At 49.3% G+C, this 22,450-nt stretch overlaps 1 protein-coding gene across 1 annotated transcript in view; it reads left to right on the forward strand.

Moving 5' to 3' along the window:
* Nucleotides 1–10,080, forward strand: part of Muc2 (mucin 2) — a gene marked incomplete in the record, with an annotated part of 64,352 nt that extends 54,272 nt beyond the window's left edge. Inside the window, 19 exon segments of the mRNA NM_023566.4 lie at nucleotides 2–224; nucleotides 832–1,109; nucleotides 1,361–1,535; nucleotides 2,007–2,254; nucleotides 2,863–3,046; nucleotides 3,344–3,560; nucleotides 4,319–4,497; nucleotides 4,693–4,762; nucleotides 4,894–4,991; nucleotides 5,121–5,152; nucleotides 6,737–6,914; nucleotides 7,208–7,312; nucleotides 7,518–7,558; nucleotides 7,676–7,798; nucleotides 8,066–8,164; nucleotides 8,755–8,883; nucleotides 9,078–9,117; nucleotides 9,447–9,573; nucleotides 9,704–10,080. Coding sequence (NP_076055.4) covers nucleotides 2–224; nucleotides 832–1,109; nucleotides 1,361–1,535; nucleotides 2,007–2,254; nucleotides 2,863–3,046; nucleotides 3,344–3,560; nucleotides 4,319–4,497; nucleotides 4,693–4,762; nucleotides 4,894–4,991; nucleotides 5,121–5,152; nucleotides 6,737–6,914; nucleotides 7,208–7,312; nucleotides 7,518–7,558; nucleotides 7,676–7,798; nucleotides 8,066–8,164; nucleotides 8,755–8,883; nucleotides 9,078–9,117; nucleotides 9,447–9,573; nucleotides 9,704–9,926 — 2,769 coding nt within the window.
* Between the last annotated feature and the right edge of the window lie 12,370 nt (nucleotides 10,081–22,450).

The raw sequence follows: 22,450 nt of genomic DNA on the forward strand, positions 1-22,450 counted from the left end.
AAGACCACCCTCCACATCTACCCCTACATCCTTCACTGTTCCAACGGAAACTACCACTCAGACAAGACCCTTATCAACCACACCAACTACTTTGGAGACCACCAGGACCTCGTCTTGGGGGACATTCTCTTCGACCTCCCCAATCACCTCTCCCAGCACTGTCTGGACCCACACTGAAACACAGGTTACCTGCTGTGTTTTGAATGAGATGTTCTACGGCCCAGGTATTTATGGTGTTCATGTTTAATGTTCACAAAGCTGAGGCTTGTCCCTGCTCTTACCAGTGGGTAGATCCAGGGTCAGACCCCCACTTGAAGCTTGATTAGGAGGGTGAAGGCTGGAGGTTGGTCATAGGTAGGCTTTTGTGGCCAGCTTCACGTTGTTACGAACATAAACCAGAAGTCAGAGCTCTTCCAAGGCTTGGAGAACAAGTAGAGGTGGGGCTTAGTCCATTTTCTGTTGTAACAAAACACTTAAGGCCAGATGGTTTATAAATAATAGAGGGTTGTTTAGCTGGCAGTTTTGGAGACTAGGAAGTACAGGAATATGGCACTGGAATCTGATGAGTTCTTCATCTGCATCAAAACAGGTACCAGGTGGCGAAATGGCACAAATGTGCTGGCTCTGGGTCTCTCTTTTCTTCGAATGCCACTAATACTATGCTAGGGGGATCACTGTCATACCTCACCTAACCCTAGTTATCTCCCCTAAGGTCCCTCCCCCAGTATACTGAGTCCCTCCCCAGACCTCCATGGGCGTCTATCAGTGTGTTCTAGTGGCCAGCTCTGTTTCTAGATAGTGTAAAGACTGTGTCTTTCTCTTCCCTTGTAGGTGAACTGGTCTACAACAGTACCCATGGGGGCACCTGTTTCTATGTAAACTGCTCTCTGGACTGCCATCTCCAGTTCTTCAATTGGTCCTGTCCATCTACTCCCTCAACTCCTACACCCTCAACACCAACACCAACACCCTCCCAGACGACCACACCATCTACCACGTCTTCCAAGTCTACACCCTCTACACCCCAATCCACATCGCCCAAGTCGACACTCAGCACACCAACCAAAACCACCCCCTATGGGTGCCCAGATTTTGATCCTCCCAGACAGGTCAGTGGGCAGTATGTGGCTTTGTTACCATAGCACTGAACAGTGGGGTTAATGTTTCCCAAAACATCATGGGCACAGGTTCTGTTGTCCTCTCTTTTTAACCATACCCTGCCTTTCCATGTCCTAATCTTAGCTGCCCTCAGCCCCAGCTCTGAGAGTGTCCTGGGTGTAGACTGTGTGTGTCCTCCTGTGTAGACTGGGGAAGCTAAGTTAAGCTGCATGTTGATTGTTCCACACTATCTCTCCTGCAGGTTAATGAGACCTGGTGGCTGTGTAACTGTACTATGGCTATTTGCAATCATGACAACGTAGTGGAGATTGTGCCGCTGAAGTGCGATCCCCCACCCATGCCCACCTGTGCCAATGGCCTCAAACCTGTGCGTGTTCCTGATGCTGATAACTGCTGCTGGCACTGGGAATGTGACTGTAAGGCCTTTAGCTATCTGGGGGATCCACCTTTCTTCTTTGTATTGGTGGTTGCAAGGGCAGCCTCTTGGGGACAGACCTTAATTGTTAAGCACCTGCTGAAGGCTAGGCACATAGTCTTAGGTATTTCCCAACACCCTTTATGTTTCTGAGTAGGAGCCTGGGCAGGTAGAAGCCTTGCCTGGTGGAGCAAGGCATGTTTCAGAGCAAGGATGCTTCTGAGGATGGGATTGACCTGGCTTTAAAGCAAGGACTCACTCTGCAGAAGGAGATCTCTGGACCAAATGGGAAGATGCTTTTGGAAGATCTGCTCCAGCTTGGATGTCATTAGTGGCTCAATCTAGGGACTGGGTCTTTTAAGACTTCTTTAATTATTGATAGTTTTTTATAGCCTATCCCTTGAATCCTGACAATGACTTGATTCCAGTGGTTCTGGCTCAGTGATGTCAATTTATGGAACTTTTCCCACAGGCTACTGCACTGGCTGGGGGGACCCACACTTTGTCACCTTCGATGGGCTCTACTACAGTTACCAGGGTAACTGTACCTATGTGCTGGTGGAGGAGATTACCCCCACAGTGGACAACTTTGGGGTCTACATTGACAACTACCACTGTGATGCCAATGACAAGGTGTCCTGCCCCCGCACACTTATTGTGCGCCACGAGACCCAGGAAGTACAGATCAAGACCGTGAGGATGATGCCCATTGAGGTGGAGGTATGTGGCTGGGACTGGCTGGGCATTCACAGTGTGTCTGTAATGGCCTTAGACTGTGGGCCACCGGCAACAGAGGACTAGGACTAGGCTGCACATCCATTGGACCAGACTGGAGCCATGGCATGTTGTTGGGGCTCCTTAGGGTCCTGTCAGCTCTTCTCATGAGCTCTCTACATGAGCACAGAAACTCCCTCTCTGAGGATGGGTGAATAGGAGGTGACTGTGTCTAGCTGTCTTCTCTATCCACTGGGGTCATTGGTGATGTTTATGGAAACAGCTGAGGAGCCCTGACCCTCTCATGGAGCCTCAAAGTCTCTGGAAGAGTCTTCTTGGGCTCTTGTGGGATGAGCTGGGACAAAGGTCAGTATGGTAGAAAGGAAACAAGAAGGGAAGAGAAAGATGGAGGGACAGGAAAATCTCCCCTTTTTGAATAGAAGTGGAGATATCACTGGTGCTATCCCAAGGTGCAACCTTGCCTTCCTGATCATCTCTATGGCTTCCAGAGAGGTCTATAGAGGGACAGGGCAGAGCCTGGCAATACTCTAACAGGTGGCAGGCTTTAGCTCCTGTCTCAGGGGCCTTCGCTGACTCAGACATGTTGACTACAGGTACAGGTGAACAAGCAGTTAGTGGCTTTGCCCTACAAGAAGTATGGGCTGGAGGTATACGAGTCTGGCATCAACATTGTGGTGAACATCTCCAGGCTAGAAGCCAAGATCTCCTACAATGGCCTTTCTTTCTCCATCCGGCTGCCCTACAAACTGTTTGGCAACAACACAAAGGGCCAGTGTGGTGAGTCCCCACTCCTGGCACCTCTTTCCTTGGAGGGCAAGACTGGGTGTGAGCCCCTGTCACCCAGGGAGGGCAAGACTGGGTGTGAGCCCCTGTCAGTCGCCCGGATGAGGGTTATCTTTCCTCTGTGGACAGTCACTGTGGCAATGTCTTGTGTTTGGTCCCTGTAAGAAGGCAGCAGATGTTGCCTTGGCCTTGGCTTTGCTTTCAGTGTCCAACCAGTGGGACACACAGAGCCTGGACTGGAGAAGTGCCAGGGCTTGATGCTGGCCTGATAGGTGGCTTCTCTGCACACAGGCACCTGCACCAACAATACTGCAGATGACTGTATCCTGCCCAGTGGGAAGATCATCTCTGACTGTGAAATTGCTGCTGACGAGTGGTTGGTGAATGACCCCTCCAAGCCACACTGTCCCCACAAAGGCCTCACCACCAAGCGTCCGGCCACCACGACACCAGGGCTTTCGCTTAATAACTGCACTGTGTCTCCTGTCTGCCACCTCATCATGGACAGGTGACCTGTGGGAAGTGGAGAAGTAGAGGCAAGAGGATCAGGGCAAGCCTAGGCAAATGAAACACCGTCTAAAAAAAAAACCAAACCGAACCAAACCAAACCAAACCAAATCAGTTTTTTGAGGTCTTATCTCTACTGCCCCTGCTGTCTACTAAGTAGGCGAAGAGCAGCCTCTGTGTGGGTCTGGAAGATCTGAGGTTATGTCGCTGTGGATGGGTGTTGGGTCACAGGACTTGGATTCTGTCTCCCCAGGCCCTAACTATTCTCTGACACTCCATACCCCAGCATCCTTCTTTGCTCTCAGACATTTCTCACCTCCTGGCTAGGTGCAGGTTCACTGAGCTATAGATTAACTGACCAGAATGCAGCATCTCGGGAAGGCAGGTTTGGGATTGGACACAGGTCAGGGACTCCTAAATCTTGGAGCCACAGGAGGATGTCCCCTGTCCCTGGAGATGTTAGGGTGAGGTCAAAGCTAGGTGAGGCTCTGCTAGGATTGTTGGAAGGGAACATCCTGGCAACTAGTGACTATTGAGGTGTGCATTGTACATCTCTACATGTCTGACGAAACAGACACATGTCCTTCCTTTCTTAGAGGCCAGCCCTTCCTATCTTCTGCAGCTGTTAACCATAGTGTGTCTTTGGCAGTCGCCTCTGAATAGGCTCCAGTAGGGCGGCGGCAGGGGGGGGGGGCGCTGGGAGAGCATGTGGAGAGGCTTTGGTGCTGACCACAATGTGACCCATCTCTCCCTGCATAGCCTATTCTCCCAGTGCCACGCCTTCGTGCCTCCCAAGCACTACTATGAAGCTTGCCTGTTTGATAGCTGCTATGTGCCTGGCTCTAATATGGAGTGTGCCAGTGTACAGGCCTATGCCACCCTCTGTGCCAAGGAAGGTGTCTGCATTGACTGGCGGAACCACACCCAGGGAGTCTGCTGTAAGTGCCTCTCATCCTTTCCCACTGACTGCACTGTGCTGGGGCCTGTGGGTCAGGCAAGGGTACTGGGCAGTTACCCATTCTCTGCTGCCATGGGCTGAAGTCCTGAGTGAGAAGGGCTGGGTAGCTCTGTCACTACACGGAGGGATAGGCTTCCTTGATGTGACCTTCCTTATTCTTGTCCCTCCCCCACAGCTGTGAAGTGCCCACCTCACAAGCAGTATCAGGCCTGTGGCCCTGAAGAAGAACCCACCTGCCAGCCCAGGTATGCTGCCCGAAGATTCCTGCTGGTTCCTAGTCCTGCTCACACATCCCAGCCAGTTTTAGCTCTCTTCCCAGAGCTGTGTCCCAGAGTCTGTCACTCCTTCCTTCTGAGCATGTGTCTTGCCGTTCTAGCTCCTCTCAGAATTCCACACTCTTGGTGGAAGGCTGCTTCTGTCCTGAAGGCACCACAAAGTTTGCCCCTGGCTATGACGTCTGTGTGAAGACATGTGGTATGCTCCTACCTCCATCACCCCACTCCTGTTTCCTCTGTGTACATAGAGGCAAAGCTAGGAGGCTGATCCTAGTTCCCTAAAATATCATGACAGTGTTAACAGAGTTTGTTTCCTCTCTCTTTCTAGGATGTGTGGGACCTGACAATGTGCCCAGAGAGGTAGGTTCCCCCTTGAGCTAGGAGAATTCTCCCTAAAATCCTGAGCTTTGGGGAATGAGTGGGGCAGAGTGAATATGACAGCCTGGGAGGCTCAAGGACTGAGTCATGAGCCATGTAAGTCCTAGTAGGTGAGATTCCTCCACTCATCCTCCTGCTCATTGGTGCATCTCTCCATCAATTCATTGTCCAGTCATCTATCAATACAATTAACAATGTATTATCATCTATTTATCCATCCACCCATCCATCCACTTGCCTATCCATTTTCAATCTGACCACCCATCAATCTACCCAATACCCATCCATCCATCCATCCATCCACCCACCCATCCATCCATCCATCCATCCATCCATCCATCCATCCACCCACCCATCCATCCATCCATCCATCCATCCATCCATCCATCCATCCATCCACCCATCCATCCATCCATCCATCCATCCATCCATCCATCCATCCATCCACTCACCCATCCACCCATCCATCCATCCATCCATCCATCCATCCATCCATCCATCCATCCATCCATCCATCCATCCATCCATCCATCCATACTATGCTTCTGTATACCTATCCATTACCTATCAGGTAATCACCTACCCACCACTCATTTATCTTTCATCTCTCCACCTACTATGCACCCAACACCCATCTACCCACCCACCCACTCACATCTATCTGTATATCCACTCAAGTCATACATCTGCTCATACATCCAATTATGTATGTATTATATATCCATTCAATTACCCATCCATTAGCCATCAGTCCATAAATCCATCCATTCACCCATTAATCTATCCTTCATCCATCCATCATCCACTCAGCCATTCATTTATTCACCATTCACCCACCTATTCTATACCCATCGATCCACCCACCCACCCAAATGAACCATTCATCCTCCATCTACTCATCTGTTATTCATCCATCTAACTATCCCATCTATCATCCATGTATCTTACCTATCTTTTGTTCATTCATCCACTTACCCACTCTCCATCCATCCATTCATCATCCACCCATCAAGCCATCTATCCATCATCTACCCATCCAAAAGCCTACCCATCATATATCCATCCCTTCCACCACCATCCACTCATCTATCATCTATTCATCCATCTAACCATCCAACTACCATTATCCATGCAACCAACCACCAATCCAACATCCATCCATCCATCCTTCTATCTATCCAATCATCCACCCATCCATGAGACTATCCATTCATGTATCCACCCATCTACCCACCAGTCATATAATACTCTGTCTAAATATGAGATGGCACATTGGCTACTTCAGTGTTGATTCCCGTATATGCTCACAGGCATTGGTGGACTCTTTAGCTCAATAGAAATACCTTCAATAGGCAATCTGCTGCATCTCAGGCAGATACTGGTGGGGACTGGTGAGCAGGTCACATCTGTGTGATATCAGTGCCCTTGAATGAACAGTTGCTGGTCTGTCCCTGAACCTTTCATTTGAGAAAGCTCACTTTCTCACCTGGTTACCTGGTCCAGCCATTTTCTCCCTGTCTGACCATATGGATAGCCTGGTGCTTATCTAATCTTTCCTCTTTGCAGTTTGGAGAGCACTTTGAGTTTGACTGCAAGGACTGTGTTTGCCGGGAGGGTGGAAGTGGCATTGTGTGCCAACCAAAGAAATGTTCTGGTGGCAACCAGACCACATGTGAGGAGGATGGCACCTACCTCGTTGTAGAGACCAACCCAGATGACAAGTGCTGCAATATCACCTCATGTAGTAAGGCCACCCCCAGGGCACGGGAGTCCTTCTCAGACCACTGGGACTCATGTTCCTAGTGAGTCAAACATGCCCACTGAGGCTTAGGCTGTCTGCCACTCCCTCGTTGGTGAGCTCAGGTTCTGCTTACTGGAGAGGTGATGGTAGTGGCTGCTGGATCAGACCAAGAGTCCCTGTTGCAGGGCCTGGTCCTGGTAGGCTCTACAGAGGCCTGGACCCATGCTGTACAATGGGGGAGAGGTTCTCTACCTATGGGATCCATCTTGGTCACCACACTCCTACTCTGCCTTCAGAGTGTGACACCAAACGATGCAAAGCTGAACGCCCCACATGTTTGTTGGGATTCGAAGTGAAGACCGAGATTGTGCCCGGGAAATGCTGTCCAGTTTATTCCTGTGGTAAGTGAGGCCAGCGGGGTAAGGGAAGGTCATGGGCGGGGCAGGCTGTGAACAAGGGTCCAGTGGAGGGAACATGCTCTCTCCTTGGGCTTCCTTGTCATGGCTATGGCTGTGTACCCATCAGCCCTGAGCATCTACTCAGATGTGTATGCCAGGCTGAGGCTCAGGATAACCTCTGATGGCTTTCCCCACTCTTTCTTCCAAGTGCCCAAGGGTGTGTGTGTGCACCAGAATGCTGAATACCAGGTGAGTTCTGAGCTGGGAGGGGACAGGGAGGATGGGTGTCGTTGCCCTTGTCTGAAGATGGAGTAATGCATGCATGATGGTGCGTGCAGCTCCCTTACTTCTGCCTTTTCCCAAAAGCCCGGATCTCCAGTGTATTCCAACAAGTGCCAGGACTGTGTATGTACCAACATCTTGGACAACAGCACCCAGCTCAACGTCATCTCCTGTACCCATGTGCCCTGTAACATCTCCTGCAGCTCTGTAAGTGTGGCTCCTCCTCTTTTCTCCCACTGCCGGCCTCAGTTTACCCTCTTCCCATCTTCTAAAAGACACATGGTTTCATGTTCATTTACATGATTTTTAAGTTTTCTTAAACCTCTCTTGCCAAACTGGGCCTGTATCTACTCCCACCATGGCACTTGTTCATACACAGCCTCCCCCTGGGTGAGGCATTCTACCGATTCCACGGTCTGGTTGGGTGCAGGGACAAGTCTTTGATCTCAGCTTCATCTTCTCCTGTGTTCACAGGGCTTTGAGCTTGTGGACGTCCCTGGGGAATGTTGCAAGAAGTGCCAGCAGACCCATTGCATCATCGAGGGGCCCAAGCAGCAGTACATTATTCTGAAGGTGTGTGCGCTTCTGGCTCCACCCACAAGCTAGGCAGCCACTGAGGGCAAGGCTAGGATGACTTCGGGCTTGAGTCATCCTAAATCCCACATAGCATATTTGGGTGGCTAAAAGCAACATATATGGTTGCTCCACTTCTGGAGCTCTGAAGTGTAAGATCAAGGCTGGCAGATGCTGTGAGGAGTCCTTCCTGCCTCTTCTTTGGGCTCCAGCCAATTTTGGTTTGTGTTTGAATCACCTCTGATGTAGTAGTGTCCTTCTATCTGAGCCTGTGCCTCCTCTTCTGTCTCTTATAAGGATACTCATTCCTGGAGCTAGGACCTCCTTCATGTAGGGTGACCTCATATCCAGATTATTTTCTTGAGCTTTTCAAAGATCATTTCCCCACTCAGAGTCACTTTCTAGTTCACAAGTCAGACCTAGGTTAGAGATTTCTGTGTTATGTAACCACAGTAGCTATCTCCAAGACTGTAACGGATGCCACTTGCCCAGTGACTCTGGACCTCCTTTCTGTGGCGCTTTGCCTCCCAGGTCTTCCTGGGCTGGCCTCTGGCGTACACCTGCTCATCCTCATTCTGTTGCGTCCACAGCCTGGGGAGATTCACAAAAACCCCAGCAACAAGTGCACCTTCTTCAGCTGCATGAAAATCAACAACCAGCTCATCTCCTCGGTCTCCAACATCACCTGTCCCGACTTCAACCCAAGTGATTGTGTTTCAGTGAGTGGGACCCTATGGCCCTGTCCATGTATGCGTTGCCAGGAGCAGGGAACCTTAATGCACCAGCTACCTGGTTTCCAGGGGGCTTGTTCCACACCCTCCTGTAGGACAGCCCTTATGCATCCCATGACAAGAAGGGGCACTCACTTGCTGGGGGTGCTCTGGACTCCTTTCTTACTCTCCTTTCTCTTCAGGGCTCCATCACATACATGCCTAATGGCTGCTGTAAGACATGTGAGTACGGCTGGGGAAATGTTGGGTGATGGGTGAGTTTTACTCAGAGCCTTGAGGGGAAGATGCAGGACAGGATGCTTCAGGACTGTGTCTCCTACACTCATGCAGATGTATAGGAATCTGAGTCTCCTTCCAGGGAGAGGCTGGGTGGAGCCCAGCTGCATGTTGGGACTCAGTTCCTCAAAGGAAAGTGGGACTCAGTTAAGGGCTAGAGACATGCTCGGAGAAGGAAGAAGAAATGGCACCAGAGAAGGAGAGGGAGGGGAAGTGGGGAGAGAGAGGGAAGGGGCAAGGGGAGCTAGCTAGCTAGAGTCATTTTTCCCCCACAGGCATCCCTCAAAACCAGACCAGAGTCCCTTGCTCTGCTGTCTCCGTCATGAAGGAGATTTCCTACAATGGCTGCACCAAGAACATCTCCATGAACTACTGTTTTGGGTCCTGTGGGACTTTTGCCATGTGAGTGCCAGGCTACAAGTATGAGATGGTGGGGGGCAGGTGGAGGAGCTCAAGGACAGGCCTCAAGGAGGGAGGACTCTGATGCTGTTCACAGGGAGGCTGGCACTCATTTTGCCCTTCTTGTCCCCAGGTACTCTGCCCAGGTCCAGGGTCTGGATCACAGGTGCTCTTGCTGCAAGGAGGAGAAGACCAGTGTCCGAAGTGTTACCCTGGAATGCCCAGATGGCAGTGAGCTGAGCCATACCTACACACACATCGAGAGCTGTCTGTGCCAGGACACTGTCTGTGGGCTCCCACAGGCCCAGCAAGTCCGCACCAGGCGTTCTAGCCCCCGTTTTCTAGGAAGGAAGTGAATGGGTTGTACCGTGCACATTCCTTCGCATCTTAAACTATTCTGCTGACTCTCTGACCTTCTCCACTCCTGGCTTGGCTTCTTCTCTGCACATATTTATTTTCGGAGTTTCTGTTCCATTCTTTGCTTTCCGATAATAAACTCAGGCATAGCCACTCTGGTGTTGTGATTTAAGTTGGTTCTTCAAGAATCTTAGCTGGCCACTATGTGGATAGCTTCTGGGAATTGGGTGGGACCAGATAGTTTGGAAAGGGTCCTTAGGGACCCCGGGGGTCCAGTCACTGTTTTTTGCACACCAGCCACTATGTGACTCTGCCATCTGTATTACTTTCCCTTGGGCTCCTGGCTCTGTCTGTTCAGAGCACTGGCTGAGTGAAGGCCCCTCCCCACCATGAGTGACAAAGCCTTCAGGCTCCTTCCCAGGGTTTTCTGCTATGGGTGAAAACTTTGTCCACATGCTATGGGGACAGTACATACGTACAGGTTTGAGTACACAGATGTGCACGCACACATGTGGATTTCCATGTGTCTGTGCCTATGGAGAATAAGCGTGTCACTGAGGAGGTCTCAGGCCCACAGACTAGTGGCAGAGCATTGACCTCTGCTGCGAACGGAAAGAAAAGCAGCCACCACCGTGGACTGTATCGTTTACTTCTGATCACAGTGACACAGATCCCTCACAACAAGTGAGGCAAGGAGGATGTATTTGGCTCAGAGTTCTGAGGGATCAGCCCATGATTGCTTAACCCAATGCATTTGTGCAGAACACCAAAGCAGTAGGAACATGTGGCAGAGACAAGCTGCTCACAGCTTGGTTGGCCGGGAATCTGACTGAGCGTGGCTACAAAAGGCCAGGGATAATATCCTTCAAGGACTTAGCCCTTCTTCATCATATTTAGCAAGGTCTCACCACCTCACAAGTTTCTTTAACCTCCCCAAATAACACCCTTTCAATATGTGAACCTCTTTTTTTGTGTGTGTGTGGGATACTCCATACACTAACCATTACACGGCTCCTCAAAGACTGGCGGGCAGAGCTGTCAAATCACATGGACCTACCATCATGAGCTTATGTGGTCCTTTGGGAAAATGTCAACTTCTGGAGGGTGCTGTGTATGAAGCCCCCTCTCCTACTCAGAGACCCTATAGTCACAAGTAGGGTTTATTTACAGAAAAATTTCTGACGTGTATTAGTCAATGACAAAGGCTGCCAAGTGTCAGAGACTGACAAGAGCATGAGGCCCATCTTCCTCATGTTTCCTGCTTGCTGCAGCTTGGATGGCATCAGAATATGCGCCTCAGCAGCCCAGAAGCTGGGATGACAGGGGATCTCTCATCTCCAAGGTCTCTTCTGTTGTGGCTAAAGCCAGCTCGGGAGTTTCCCAGAATCTATACTTCAAGTGGTCCAGCTCAGCAGACTTTGGATGCTGGGATTGTAATACTACCATTGAGCAGATGGGGGAGCCAGAGACACTTGGTGGCTGTCCAGTAAGTCCAGTGATGGATGTAAGGAGAAAACACAGTTGGTGTGTGTGTGTGTGTGTGTGTGTGTGTGTGTGTGTGTGTACAGAGTCCAGAATAGAGTTTTGAATTTCCTGGAGCTGGAGTGTCAGGTAGTTGTATATACATATATGGATCTGCATTTGTGTTGTGTGCATGTGTGTGCACACGTGTGGGTGCACGTGGAGGGCAGAGGTGAGTGACCCTTGGGTGTCATTCTTTAGGTGCTGTTCACCTTGTTTTGAGGTAGAGTCTTTTCACTGAACGTGAGGTGTACTGATCAGGCTGGCTTAGCTGGCCAGTGAGTTTCAGGGATCTCCAGTCTGTCTCCTCAGTTTTTCTCATGCGTCCCCTGAACAGGGGATCAAACACAAGCCCTCATGCTTGAGCTACAGATACTCGGCTGACTGAGCCATCTCTCCAGGGTTGGTGGTGCCTACTAGTTTCTACAAATGTAAAACAATAAAAGTCCAGTAAGATGGTTCAGGGGATAAAGATAACTTGGGTTCAGTCCAGGGGACTCACATAGTGGGAGGAGAGAACTGACTTCTAGGAGTTGTTCTGTGACCTCGCCACATGTCACGGCACACACGCACCCTATACACACATAAGCAAACAAACAGACAAATGTGAGAAAACTTTGAGAAGCACTAGCTTCAGGATCATGCCTGGGTGGGTTGAGAGGGGCAGCTCTGACGGTCATGTCTTTTTCCTTCATGGAAGAACATTTGAAAGCAAAACTGGCTACGTGCTAACCTGAGGGGTGGTGAGGTTTAAAGTCACTCACCATAAAAACAGCTAGGGACCCAGGCGGTGGTGGCACACACCTTTAATCCTAGTACTCAGAGGCAGAGGCCAGCCTGGTCTAGAGAGTGAATTCTAGGACAGCCAGGGTTATAACCAAGAAACCTCATCTCAAAAAACCAAACTAAACCAAGAAAACCTTCTGGAGAGCCAGTGAGAGTATACTGGGCCAGAAGCAGGGGCTCCTGAGACCACATGGTCTTTCTTCTCTGCTTGACAGAGTCTTGTCACTGGTCTTTCTGCCCCTGTGACCAGCTCCTCCATGGCTTGAGCTGTGTAGACTAATCTAAAATCAATAGCCAGAAACTGAAGCTGAGTAAGAGCTGCGTAGAGGGAATGGGCCCTGCAAACTTCACGGTGCTGGCAGACCCAGCATTTGCAGAAGGAACGATGTCCAGTCAGACCTAGTCTGTGCAGGCTTCTGTCAGCCACAGCAGCAGCCTACCCTCTTTCAGAGCCCATGGGAGGGCCCAGGTTTTCCCTGTGACTTCAGACCCTTCCTCTACTTTGGCTCCTGTCCTCTTTGGGCTGAACTGTATGTGCCGTGGGAAGGCATTGAAGCTTTAAAACTTCGACAGCCTGAGGGACTGTTTGGGAAGAGGCTTTGTTTCTTTGGCATTTATTTATTTTTAAAATTTTATATGTATGAATGTTTGGCTTGTGTGTCAGTATGTGCACTTTTCACGTGGCCACTGCTCTCAGAAATCAGAGGAGGACATTAGGATCCCCTGGAACTGGAGTTACATGGTTGTGAGCCACCATGTGTGTGATAGGAACAGAACCCTTGATCCTCTGCTAACCACTTTTCCTTCCCTTGAAGATGTGGTCTTTAAAGAGATCATTAAACCACAACGACATCACTTTAATGGGGCCTAATCTAATGGGTTATGGATTAAAAGGAGTTCAGGACACAGACACACAGTATGACCATACAAGGACAGGGAACTCAGGTGGGTGGAATATGACCCTCAAGAAGCCATGGGAATGCCTAGTCAATGCCATAAGCATTCCTATAGGAAAACTGGACTCTCCAGGGGCTAGAAGAGACAATAGGAGCAGTCTTTAGTGTGTGTGTGTGTGTGTGTGTGTGTGTGTGTGTGTGTGTGTGTGTGTGTGAATGTATTCAGATCTTATGCTGAGGGCACAATACTCAAAACCTGACAGCAACAATGTCTCAATGGGGTTGTCACAGATACAAGACTGGATGGATGGATCCATGAAACCTTGGCACTGGGCTAGAAGATGGCAGGCAACCCTGCCTCAGTGAACCCTGTTCTCACCCCAGAGGTCTGATGCTTCTTGAAACTCTGGATGTGTGGTGGAAGCCTGTGGTGTTATTCCACTGTTTATAGCTTCAAATTGGTTCAGGTAGCTCAGGGTGCTGTCCACTCACCTAGAAGATGGGACCAGGACCCACCTCATGAATCTGGGGGTCACTTGAGTATTCCAGGCCTAAAGCCAGGTCTGATCCTGTCATGATCCTGGCGTATAGGCACTTTCCACACAGCCTCTTTCTCTCCACAGGCTTATCTAACAAGGCCCCAGCAAGATGGCTCCCATTGCTCATTGTTGAAAGGTGCCCTTTTGGTGGCAAGCCTGGCGGCATCCTCTCATCTCAGGGGCTGTCACCAGGACGCAAAATGTTCCTTATCAGGACTTGGTGGTTTTCTGGGTCAGTGAGTCACCTAATTGTCTTCACATTTCCTGTGCAGATGAGGGTGACTTTTACTAACCCAGGGACACAGGTTGTGGCTTGGCTGGCATTCTGCACCTGTCATCTTTGCTCTCCAACTTTAGGGGTCTTCAGAGGGGCACATGGTTCCAAGGTCATCTGACCCCTTGATCCGGTGCCCTATGGTTAGATCCCCTGCTAAGACAGTTGTAACCAGATCTCTTCCATTGCTGTAGCTTCAGCCTCTGGGTAGATGATAGAGATAACCCTTGTCTGTTTTGGTCAGCACAGTGCCTCTGACAACTGCTCCTTCCCACGAGCAGGGGCACACATGGACACTGGGAAACAAAGCCACAGGATGAGTCAATGTCCAGTCCTACTGGAGGGGACCTGAGACCAGTTTAGGCCAGGTTATCAGAGGGAAGATAGAGCCTTCCTTTTGGCCTGTCTGGTTGGTCATGGTGACCTGCCTGCCTTGTCCTGGGCACTGCTGGATACACTGACCCTATACTGGCCACTTTACTTATGTGTAGTGGCTTCAGCTTGGGTGGGGCTTCCATTTCATAGAAAGCCCTAGGGGAATCTGAATCTTGGCCTCGTCAGTGGGCCTATGCTGCTCAGACTCCCCACTCATTCAGGACAGAGGGCCCTAGTGCAAGTTGGATTTAAAGTCTGCTTGAAAGGGCTACACTGTGGCTCTCTTTCATGTTGTGACTTTGAACTCCTTCCTTGATGAGGCCAGGTCATGAGTGGCAGGCAGAGGACGTGCTGTACTGGACAAAAGCATTCCCAGAGGCTTCTGCCCATGAGACCAGAGCCCAAGTAGAACCCAGACCTAAGTTACAACCGAATTCAGCTAAACTGTAGGACTTCAGAGCTCTGGCCAGTTGGTATGTGTGTGTGTGCATGTGTGTGTGTGTGTGTGTGTGTGTGTGTGTGTGTGTGTGTGTGTGTGGTGTAGGATAGTGGGCCATGCTCCAGGCCACAGAAGTTTATCTAAGAACAGAGAGGGCTTCATGTCCCCACTGCTGTGGCAGAGCCTCTGTGAAGAAACGTGATAGGCCAGACCAGAGTCCACAGGAAGAACCAGGGTGCCTGGTTCATTCTTGGAGCCCACAAGACTCTCTCCTCGGGGCCAGTCACATCTTTCCGACTCGAGAGGGAGGGTTGAGGCTTGTCACTCCAATGTGCCAAGCCAGGGAAATGTTAACCCAACAAAGGACCATGTGGCTATGCTACCCAGAATTCCAGTAGAACCTTTGCACACAGAGCAATTGGTTCTTAGTTTGGGGCACTATTTTAGGAAGTTATGGAACTTTGGGGACCGGAAATGAGTCACTAGGGGTGGGTGTTAGAGGTGAATTCTCTTCTGGTTCCTTAGCCCTCTGCTCCCCAAGATGTCAACAAGCTGAGTTGCAACTTCTGGAGCTATCCCAGTTACCATGGCTTCCCTGCCATGATGAGATAGATGTATCTTTGAAACTATGATAAACAAACAAACAAACAAACAAATCCCTCCAAACAAACCCCTCCTCCTTTAAGTTACTTCTGTCACATATTTTATCACAGCAATGAGAAAAATAAACAAGTCATCTGACTTTAGAATGCTAGTATCAATTTCTTTTCTTTCAGGCATTGCCTCTTGTCTCCCCAGGCCATAGAGATCCTGAGTTGACCATGTTGATAGCTCTCTCTGGCTGTTGGCTTTAACTGTCAACTAAACATAGCATAGAATCACCTGGGAATAGAGGTTTTTTGTTTTTTGTTTTTTGTTTTTTTTTTTTTTAGTTTTAATGAGGGGTCGTCTAAATTCCATTTGCCCGTGGGCATGTCTGTTGGGGTTGTCTTAACTAAGTTAATTGATGTGGGAAGATTGAGTCCACTGTGGGCAGCACCATTCTCTAGGCAGGAGATTATGAAATGTATGAGTGGGGAAATGGAGCTGAGCACAAGCAAACAAGTGAGCACATATGAATTCATTACTCTTGACTGTAGATGGAATATGACCAGCAGTTTGAAGTCCCTGCTTTGATTTTTTTTCAATTGTGGACTGTAACTTGAAATTATAAGCTAAAATGAACCATTTTATCCTCTAAGTTGCTTTTTGTCAGGCTGTTTATCACAGCAACAGAAATGAAGCAAGAACAGTCTAAATTGAATTGAGCCTTCTAATTGTGCTATCCAGATTTGTCAGCTTGACACAAGCTAGGGTCTCTGAGAGGAGGAAATGTCATTGAGAAATTGCCCCTGTAAGATCAGATGTAGGCAAACCTGTGGGGCATCTGAGGTGCATGGCCCAGTGAGTGTCTACACAGGTGTACATACATAATCAGCTCCGGGAGACCTAGAACATTCCCAGAACTCAGACTCCTGCTGAACTCACCCTGGTTCTATTTCATATATATATATATTTCCTGTTTTCTGAATCTTAAGTGCAGGCCCTGTTGGTATCAGCTTTGACTGAAATCTGTGCAAGTGGTAACTGTTCTCTTTCTCTCTCCCTCTCTCTCCTTCCCTTTCTTTCTTTCTTTCTTTCTTTCTTTCTTTCTTTCTTTCTTTCTTTCTTTCTTTCTTTCTTCCTTCCTTCCTTCCTCCCTCCCTCCCTCCCTCCCTCCCTCCCTCCCTCCCTTCTTCCTTCCTTCCTTCCTTCCTTCCTTCCTTCCTTCCTTCCTTTCTTTCTTCCTTTCTTGTTATTCTTGCTGGCAGCATCACACTGTAGCTAATGCTATGGTTATTTATTCTTTCTACTGTTGGTATTTTTGGTATGCCCTCTGTGATGCTCAAACCATTTCCTTTCCCCATATTCATAGGTTGGCGTGGGAACCCTCAGGACCTCAGAATGTGACTTTATTTGAAGCTAGATCTTTATAGAGGTCAGCATATTAAAATAAGGCCAGGAGAGTGAGTCCTAATCCAGTCTGTCTGTGTGCTATCCAGATTTGTCAGCTTGACACAAGCTAGGGTCTCTGAGAGGAGGAAATGTCATTGAGAAATTGCCCCTGTAAGATCAGATGTAGGCAAACCTGTGGGGCATTTTCTTAATTAGTGATTGATATGGAAGGGCCTAGCCCTTGTGAGTGGTGTAACTTCTGGGTAGGTAGTCCTGGGGTGCATAAGAAAGCAGGTTGAACAAAGCCACGAGTAAGCACTCCTCCATGGCCTCTGCATCAGCTTCTGCATCTGGTTCCAGGTTCGGGCCTTGAGTTCCTGTCCTCCCTTCTATGGATGGTAGACTAAAAGCTGTAAGATGAAACAAACAAACAAACAAAACCCCCAAACCCTTTCTCTTTACACTGCTTTGGTTGTGGTGTTTTATCACAGCAGGAGGAACCCTAGGACAGATTGACATCTTCATAGAAAGGGAAACACACAGTCATGTTCAGGGAGAGGGTCATGGGAACAGGAAGGCAGAGGACAGTCATGACAAGGATAGCTAGCAGCCACAAGAGTTTGGGTAGGCTGATGTATTTCCTCACAGCCTGGGAAGTCCACCCCATCTGGAGCTCAGACTCCTGCCTGTCACCTGAGAGCACCTATTTCTGTGGTTGAGTATGGGTCTGAGTCACTGTGTCCCATGCTTTGACAGACACTTCTTTGTTGTTATGGACATGGTGGCTATAATGCCCACAGATGTGGTTGAGCGGATCAGACTGCTTCCTCAAGGAAATTGGGAGTGAGGGGTAGGGTCCTATGGAGACCAAATGCTTTTGTGGATTGCTGAGTTCATATATTTGTACACATACAATGCAGTCTGGAGTGCTGGTAGGAGCCCCTCCTCATGGCTCCTGGAGTCTCAGTGTGGTGTCATGCACTATTTGCCTTTCTGAATCCCCCACTGGAGCCCCTTTGCCCTTCCTTAATTGTGGGAAAACTATCTCTGTTATGACTTTAATGTTTTCTGCCCCATTAAGACTGAACAATTTAAAACTGTGGTAAAATGTGGGACAGAGGCTCCCATCGCAGCTAGCTGTTCAGGGCAGCCATGTTGTGTGAGGCCAACAAATTCTCCCAGGGACACTGCTCATCTCATAAAACTCCAGGAATGACCCAGCTCTTCTCTCCATTGTTTCCTCCTGATGATCTTGCTCCACCTTCTGGCCTCTGCCAATGATGTTGGTGTGAGTGTTGGAGATCAGCTGTCCTGTCTTGGTCTCTCTGTCTCTGTGTCTCCTTTGATTTTGCCTGTTTTTGTCTGTCTGCTTCTGTGTCTGGATGCCCCTCTTTATTTTTCTGTCTTTGTGTCTTTCTGTTTCCTCTGGTCTTTCTGTCTCTGGGTTCTCACAACTATCTGTCTGTCTCTTTATCAATCCAGACATCTCTGTGTCTCTCTATGTCTGTCCATCTCTGTCTGTCTGTGCTTCTTGGCCTCTATGTCTTCTAGGCGTTCTGTCTCTGTCCTTCTGTCTCTTTTGCGGTGCCCCTTTCTCTTTTTTGATCTCTGAACCTCCATATATTCCTGTCTCTGACTTTTTTGTGACTTTCTCTGTGTCCTATTTCTGTCTGTCTCTGTGTCCTTGTTTATCTCATTCCTGAGTTTGTCTTCCTCCATACCACTCTTTTCTGCAGTACAGACATGGTAGAGGGCCAAGGGCTTAGGTGTGTGTTTTTTTTCCCCACAGATGAAGAGGCCCTTCTAACCCCACCATAGTGGGGACAAAGTCTCACCAGGCCTAGCCTCAGGCTCTGGGACCCAGCTTCCTTAAGGAACCCTCATTGTGTAGTATAGCAAGGCTACTGAGTTGTGGGTGCTCCCTGCCTGCCCTCCTTGTATGATTTTGAGCACTAGCCCACTCTGAGTGAGCTTTGGGCTGCAGGCTGTGGTCTTTACAGACCACAGAAGCTTAGCATCTCTGTCTTCTGTGGTACCAGAGCCTCTAACCTAACCCTAGGGTCTCAAGGCCCTTCTCTCCTGGGGCCTAGGTACAGAAAAGTTTAGATTTGATTCTTTCTCCTCCTGGGGCTGACAGAGGATATGGTGGGGTTAAGTAGCCAGACTTCTTAATTTTGGGGAGTTAAGTCCTTTGATAATTTCATCCAGCCCCCTGGTATGGGAGCCCACCCAGAATTGTCATTAATTACCTATCTGCAGGATCCTGTGGGTTCCTTGGGAATCAGAGCCAGACAGCCTCTCCACCAACCACAAAGAGTCTTGAATGCTTGGGTTCCTGGGGTGAGACACATTGTAGACTCTGGTAACTGCTCTGGCCTCTCAGATGCAGTCACAGCCAGGGTACAAGTTGGCTGTCTGCTATCCCACACTAATGTCTACACTGAGCTGTGGAAAAGATAAACACTCAAGAGAATCACCAGAGTGACAGCTGCATGGTTCTCGAAGGAATCCTCCATCTTCGGGTTTTCCTAGTGCCATGTCCTCTTCTGGCTGGTGGGTAAAACTTTAGAAATGTCAGATGTGACACAGGGCCCCCTCAAGCCAAGTGTGTGTAGTGGGTGACTCTACCTCTTGCCTTGTGAGGGAATAATTTAGACGCAAGATCTGTGTTTGTGGTTTTCAGGCCCAGATCAGTTTCCAGTCTATTCCTTATCCTTTACAGATACTTCGTGGAGAACTCCTCTCCCAGGCTAGCCCCAGACCAGCCCCAAAAGCCTAAACACTCACCACTGGCCAGTGAGTCTGGCTGCGCCGAGACAAGGATGTGTGGTGGCTGAGAAGCAAGGGTTCCAGTCTGCAATTTTCGCTGATGTTGATCAGAGTCCTCTCGCCTCTGTAGGTGGGCAAGCCTGGTAACACAAGGGCCCTGTAGGATCATGGTGGAGGTGGGGGGCTTCCTAGACAGCCCACAAGCCTGGGCTTGGGGCAGACCTTGTCAGAAAAGCATAGAGTTGGGATTGGTGGAGGAGGATGGTGAAAGGATTCATGGGAGGAGGAAGGTGGGTGTCAGGGTGAGGGCCTCTAGCTGTCCAGCTGGGCTAGGACAAATGAAGGGCCAATCAATGAAGTGGGAGCATGAGGCCATGTTTCTGGGAGACTCTTTCAGAGGCTGAGAGAAGGTAGATGGGAGTTGTGGTTACAGGTAGCAGGATAAGAGGGTTAGATACCTAGAACCTTCAAAAGGTCTTTCTGAGTAGACTCAGCATGTAGGGGACCTGTTGGTAGGTGAAAGACACTGTGGGTCCAGACCTTGGGTCTAGAAGCCTAGAACATGGAGACATGGAGGCTTGCTGGACACTTGGAGTTTCCAGGGAATGTGGGACCATTCCCCACATGCTGAGCATCTAGTTGTGATGGCACTAGACATGGCGTCATTAAATCCTGACAAATCTATAGCTGAATAAGGCAGAGTCTAGTCCTGAATCCAAACATGGTACATCCATGTAATCTTACCCCGTTGTTTCTGGGGACACAGACTCTCCCCTCCTTCCTTGATGGTCTCAGTCACCAAAATTCTGACACTTTTCCTTCAAGTCATGTGCTGACACTGCCTGGTTCTATGAGTGACAGTGTGCCACAGAGCCAATTCGTAGCTGCTCTGCCAGACTAGGAGAGGGTCTGTGTCACCAAACATGTAAACTCATTGAAGAGAATGAAGCACAACCACAGGAGGGGTCTGGGTTCATGCCTTAAGGAGCCCCAAAGAGGATGTGAGTCTGGGAACTCCACAGCAGGGTCATATACTCCAGATCTGCACTGTGACATCAGGTTCTTGGTTGGGGGTCTGGCCATGGCTATCAGGAGTTCTGCTTTCAGGTTGTAACTCTGCTACCATTTGATTGTGGATGCAGAGTACACACCTTGATAGAGTGAATTAATGATGTGGCAGCCATACAGGGTGATAGGTGTCAAGGTGTGAGTGGACAAAGGTCTAGAAGATGGGTTTATGGCATCCACACTGAATTCCAAGGCAGGGATAGAGTGTGGTGCAATAGGCCACTGTGGGCCAATTATAAACCCTTGACATGCTCCCAGACAGAGCCCCAGAAGTAAGGAGTCAGGCTCTGGTTCCAGGGAGGATCCTGTCTATGACTCAAGACCTGTCCCTGCTCTGGTGTTGAGGCTGCCCCATGTTTCCTCATGTCCACACTTGGCCTTCTTTGCTTACCCCACCATGGGCACAGTTCTGCTCTTCACATCCCAGGGCCAGGAAGATCTCCCTCCACCATCCTTTTCAATCTCACACTCCTCACCTTGTGTGGTCACTAGATGTGCTGGCCATCCCTGTGAACTGAGATCTGGTCCTCTCATACCTGCACCCTCAACTCTAGACATGGTCCTAGCACTGCAGCATGTCTTTAGGGCCAGGGAGATGTTAATGACATCAGGATGTCCCCAGGCAGTCAAGCAGAGCCACTGGTCTCTAGTCCAGGAGCCAGCTGAGGATGACCTATATCTGATCTATTTTCTCTAGCCCAAGTGAGGGTGGTTGGCTAGCATTGCTAAGAGACTGAGAGTAGTTTCTCTTCTTCACAGATTCCAAAGAGTCCTAAGACTCCCCAGAGGTGTTGGGCAAGGAGCTGGAGTTGCATCATATTTCTGTGGAGTTCACTTCAAGAAGGGATTGGATTGAGGAGGCTTCATAGTTGGTTCTAGTGTTATTTCTAAGAATGTCCATCACCGCGTGTCTTCTACTGCTCTCTGAAATACCCTTACCTTCTCTCTTGGCCTGAAGTGGGATTAAGGGGTGAGCATGGCTGCATAGTCACCTGGTCAACCTTGGTGGCAGGTGCCGTTCCTGTTCTGTGTCCTTGATCTGAGCTAGTCTGTCCTTTGTCTTATGAATACACTCTCCACCCAGTGCTGGTTCTCATGCCCCAAAGAGAGATAAACCCAAAGTTTGTTTTCTGAAGGAGGAGGGTGGCAGGAGAAGATATTTTCCTTTTCTATGAATAAATGAGTCTTTTGCTAGTATGCATGCCAAGGTACATGGCTCATAGGCAAGGAACCTGGCTGGGTTATAGCCCATGACTCAGGCTTCCGTAGGGAACCTGGAACCACCCATCTCAGCCGGAAGAAATCCTAGGCTAGCCCCAATAGCCACCCATACACTTTTATCATCCACAGGGTATCTTCCAGGTACCTGATGACCTACCAACAACCACCAGTAGGTTGCTTGGTGGCTTGACCTAGTCTTTCCCCAGATACCCCATGCTAAGCTGTTCAGATAGGCTTGAACAGCCCATAGGCTGGCCAGAAGGCTCTTTCCACATTGAATGAGCTTTGCAGGGGCATAGTGGCCAGTAGCCCATGATCATGGCTTGGTCAAATATCTGCTCAATCAGAGGACGAATGAATAACTCAAACCACCACCACCTGCCACTGTCCACCACAGGCCCACAGAAAGGCCCCAGGCCTCTTATTCAGGCTTCAGGCTGAGTTCGTTTGTGGTGAACAGTGGTCTAAACCAACAAGTCTCAGGGACCCTGTCTCACTCCCTCTGCCCTCCCCTTCTCCTTCTCCACTCTCCTTCCTTCTTCTCATTATTTCCATCAGTTCTTTACTGGTCCCTTATTGATAAGTGCATCTGGTACAATGTCAGGAAGGGAGATAACATTTCTGTCTGTGTCCTCACACAACCCTTCCATACCTTTATACA

The sequence above is a fragment of the Mus musculus genome, chromosome 7 (assembly GCF_000001635.26).
Source record: "Mus musculus strain C57BL/6J chromosome 7, GRCm38.p6 C57BL/6J".
Taxonomy (NCBI): Eukaryota; Metazoa; Chordata; class Mammalia; order Rodentia; family Muridae; genus Mus; species Mus musculus.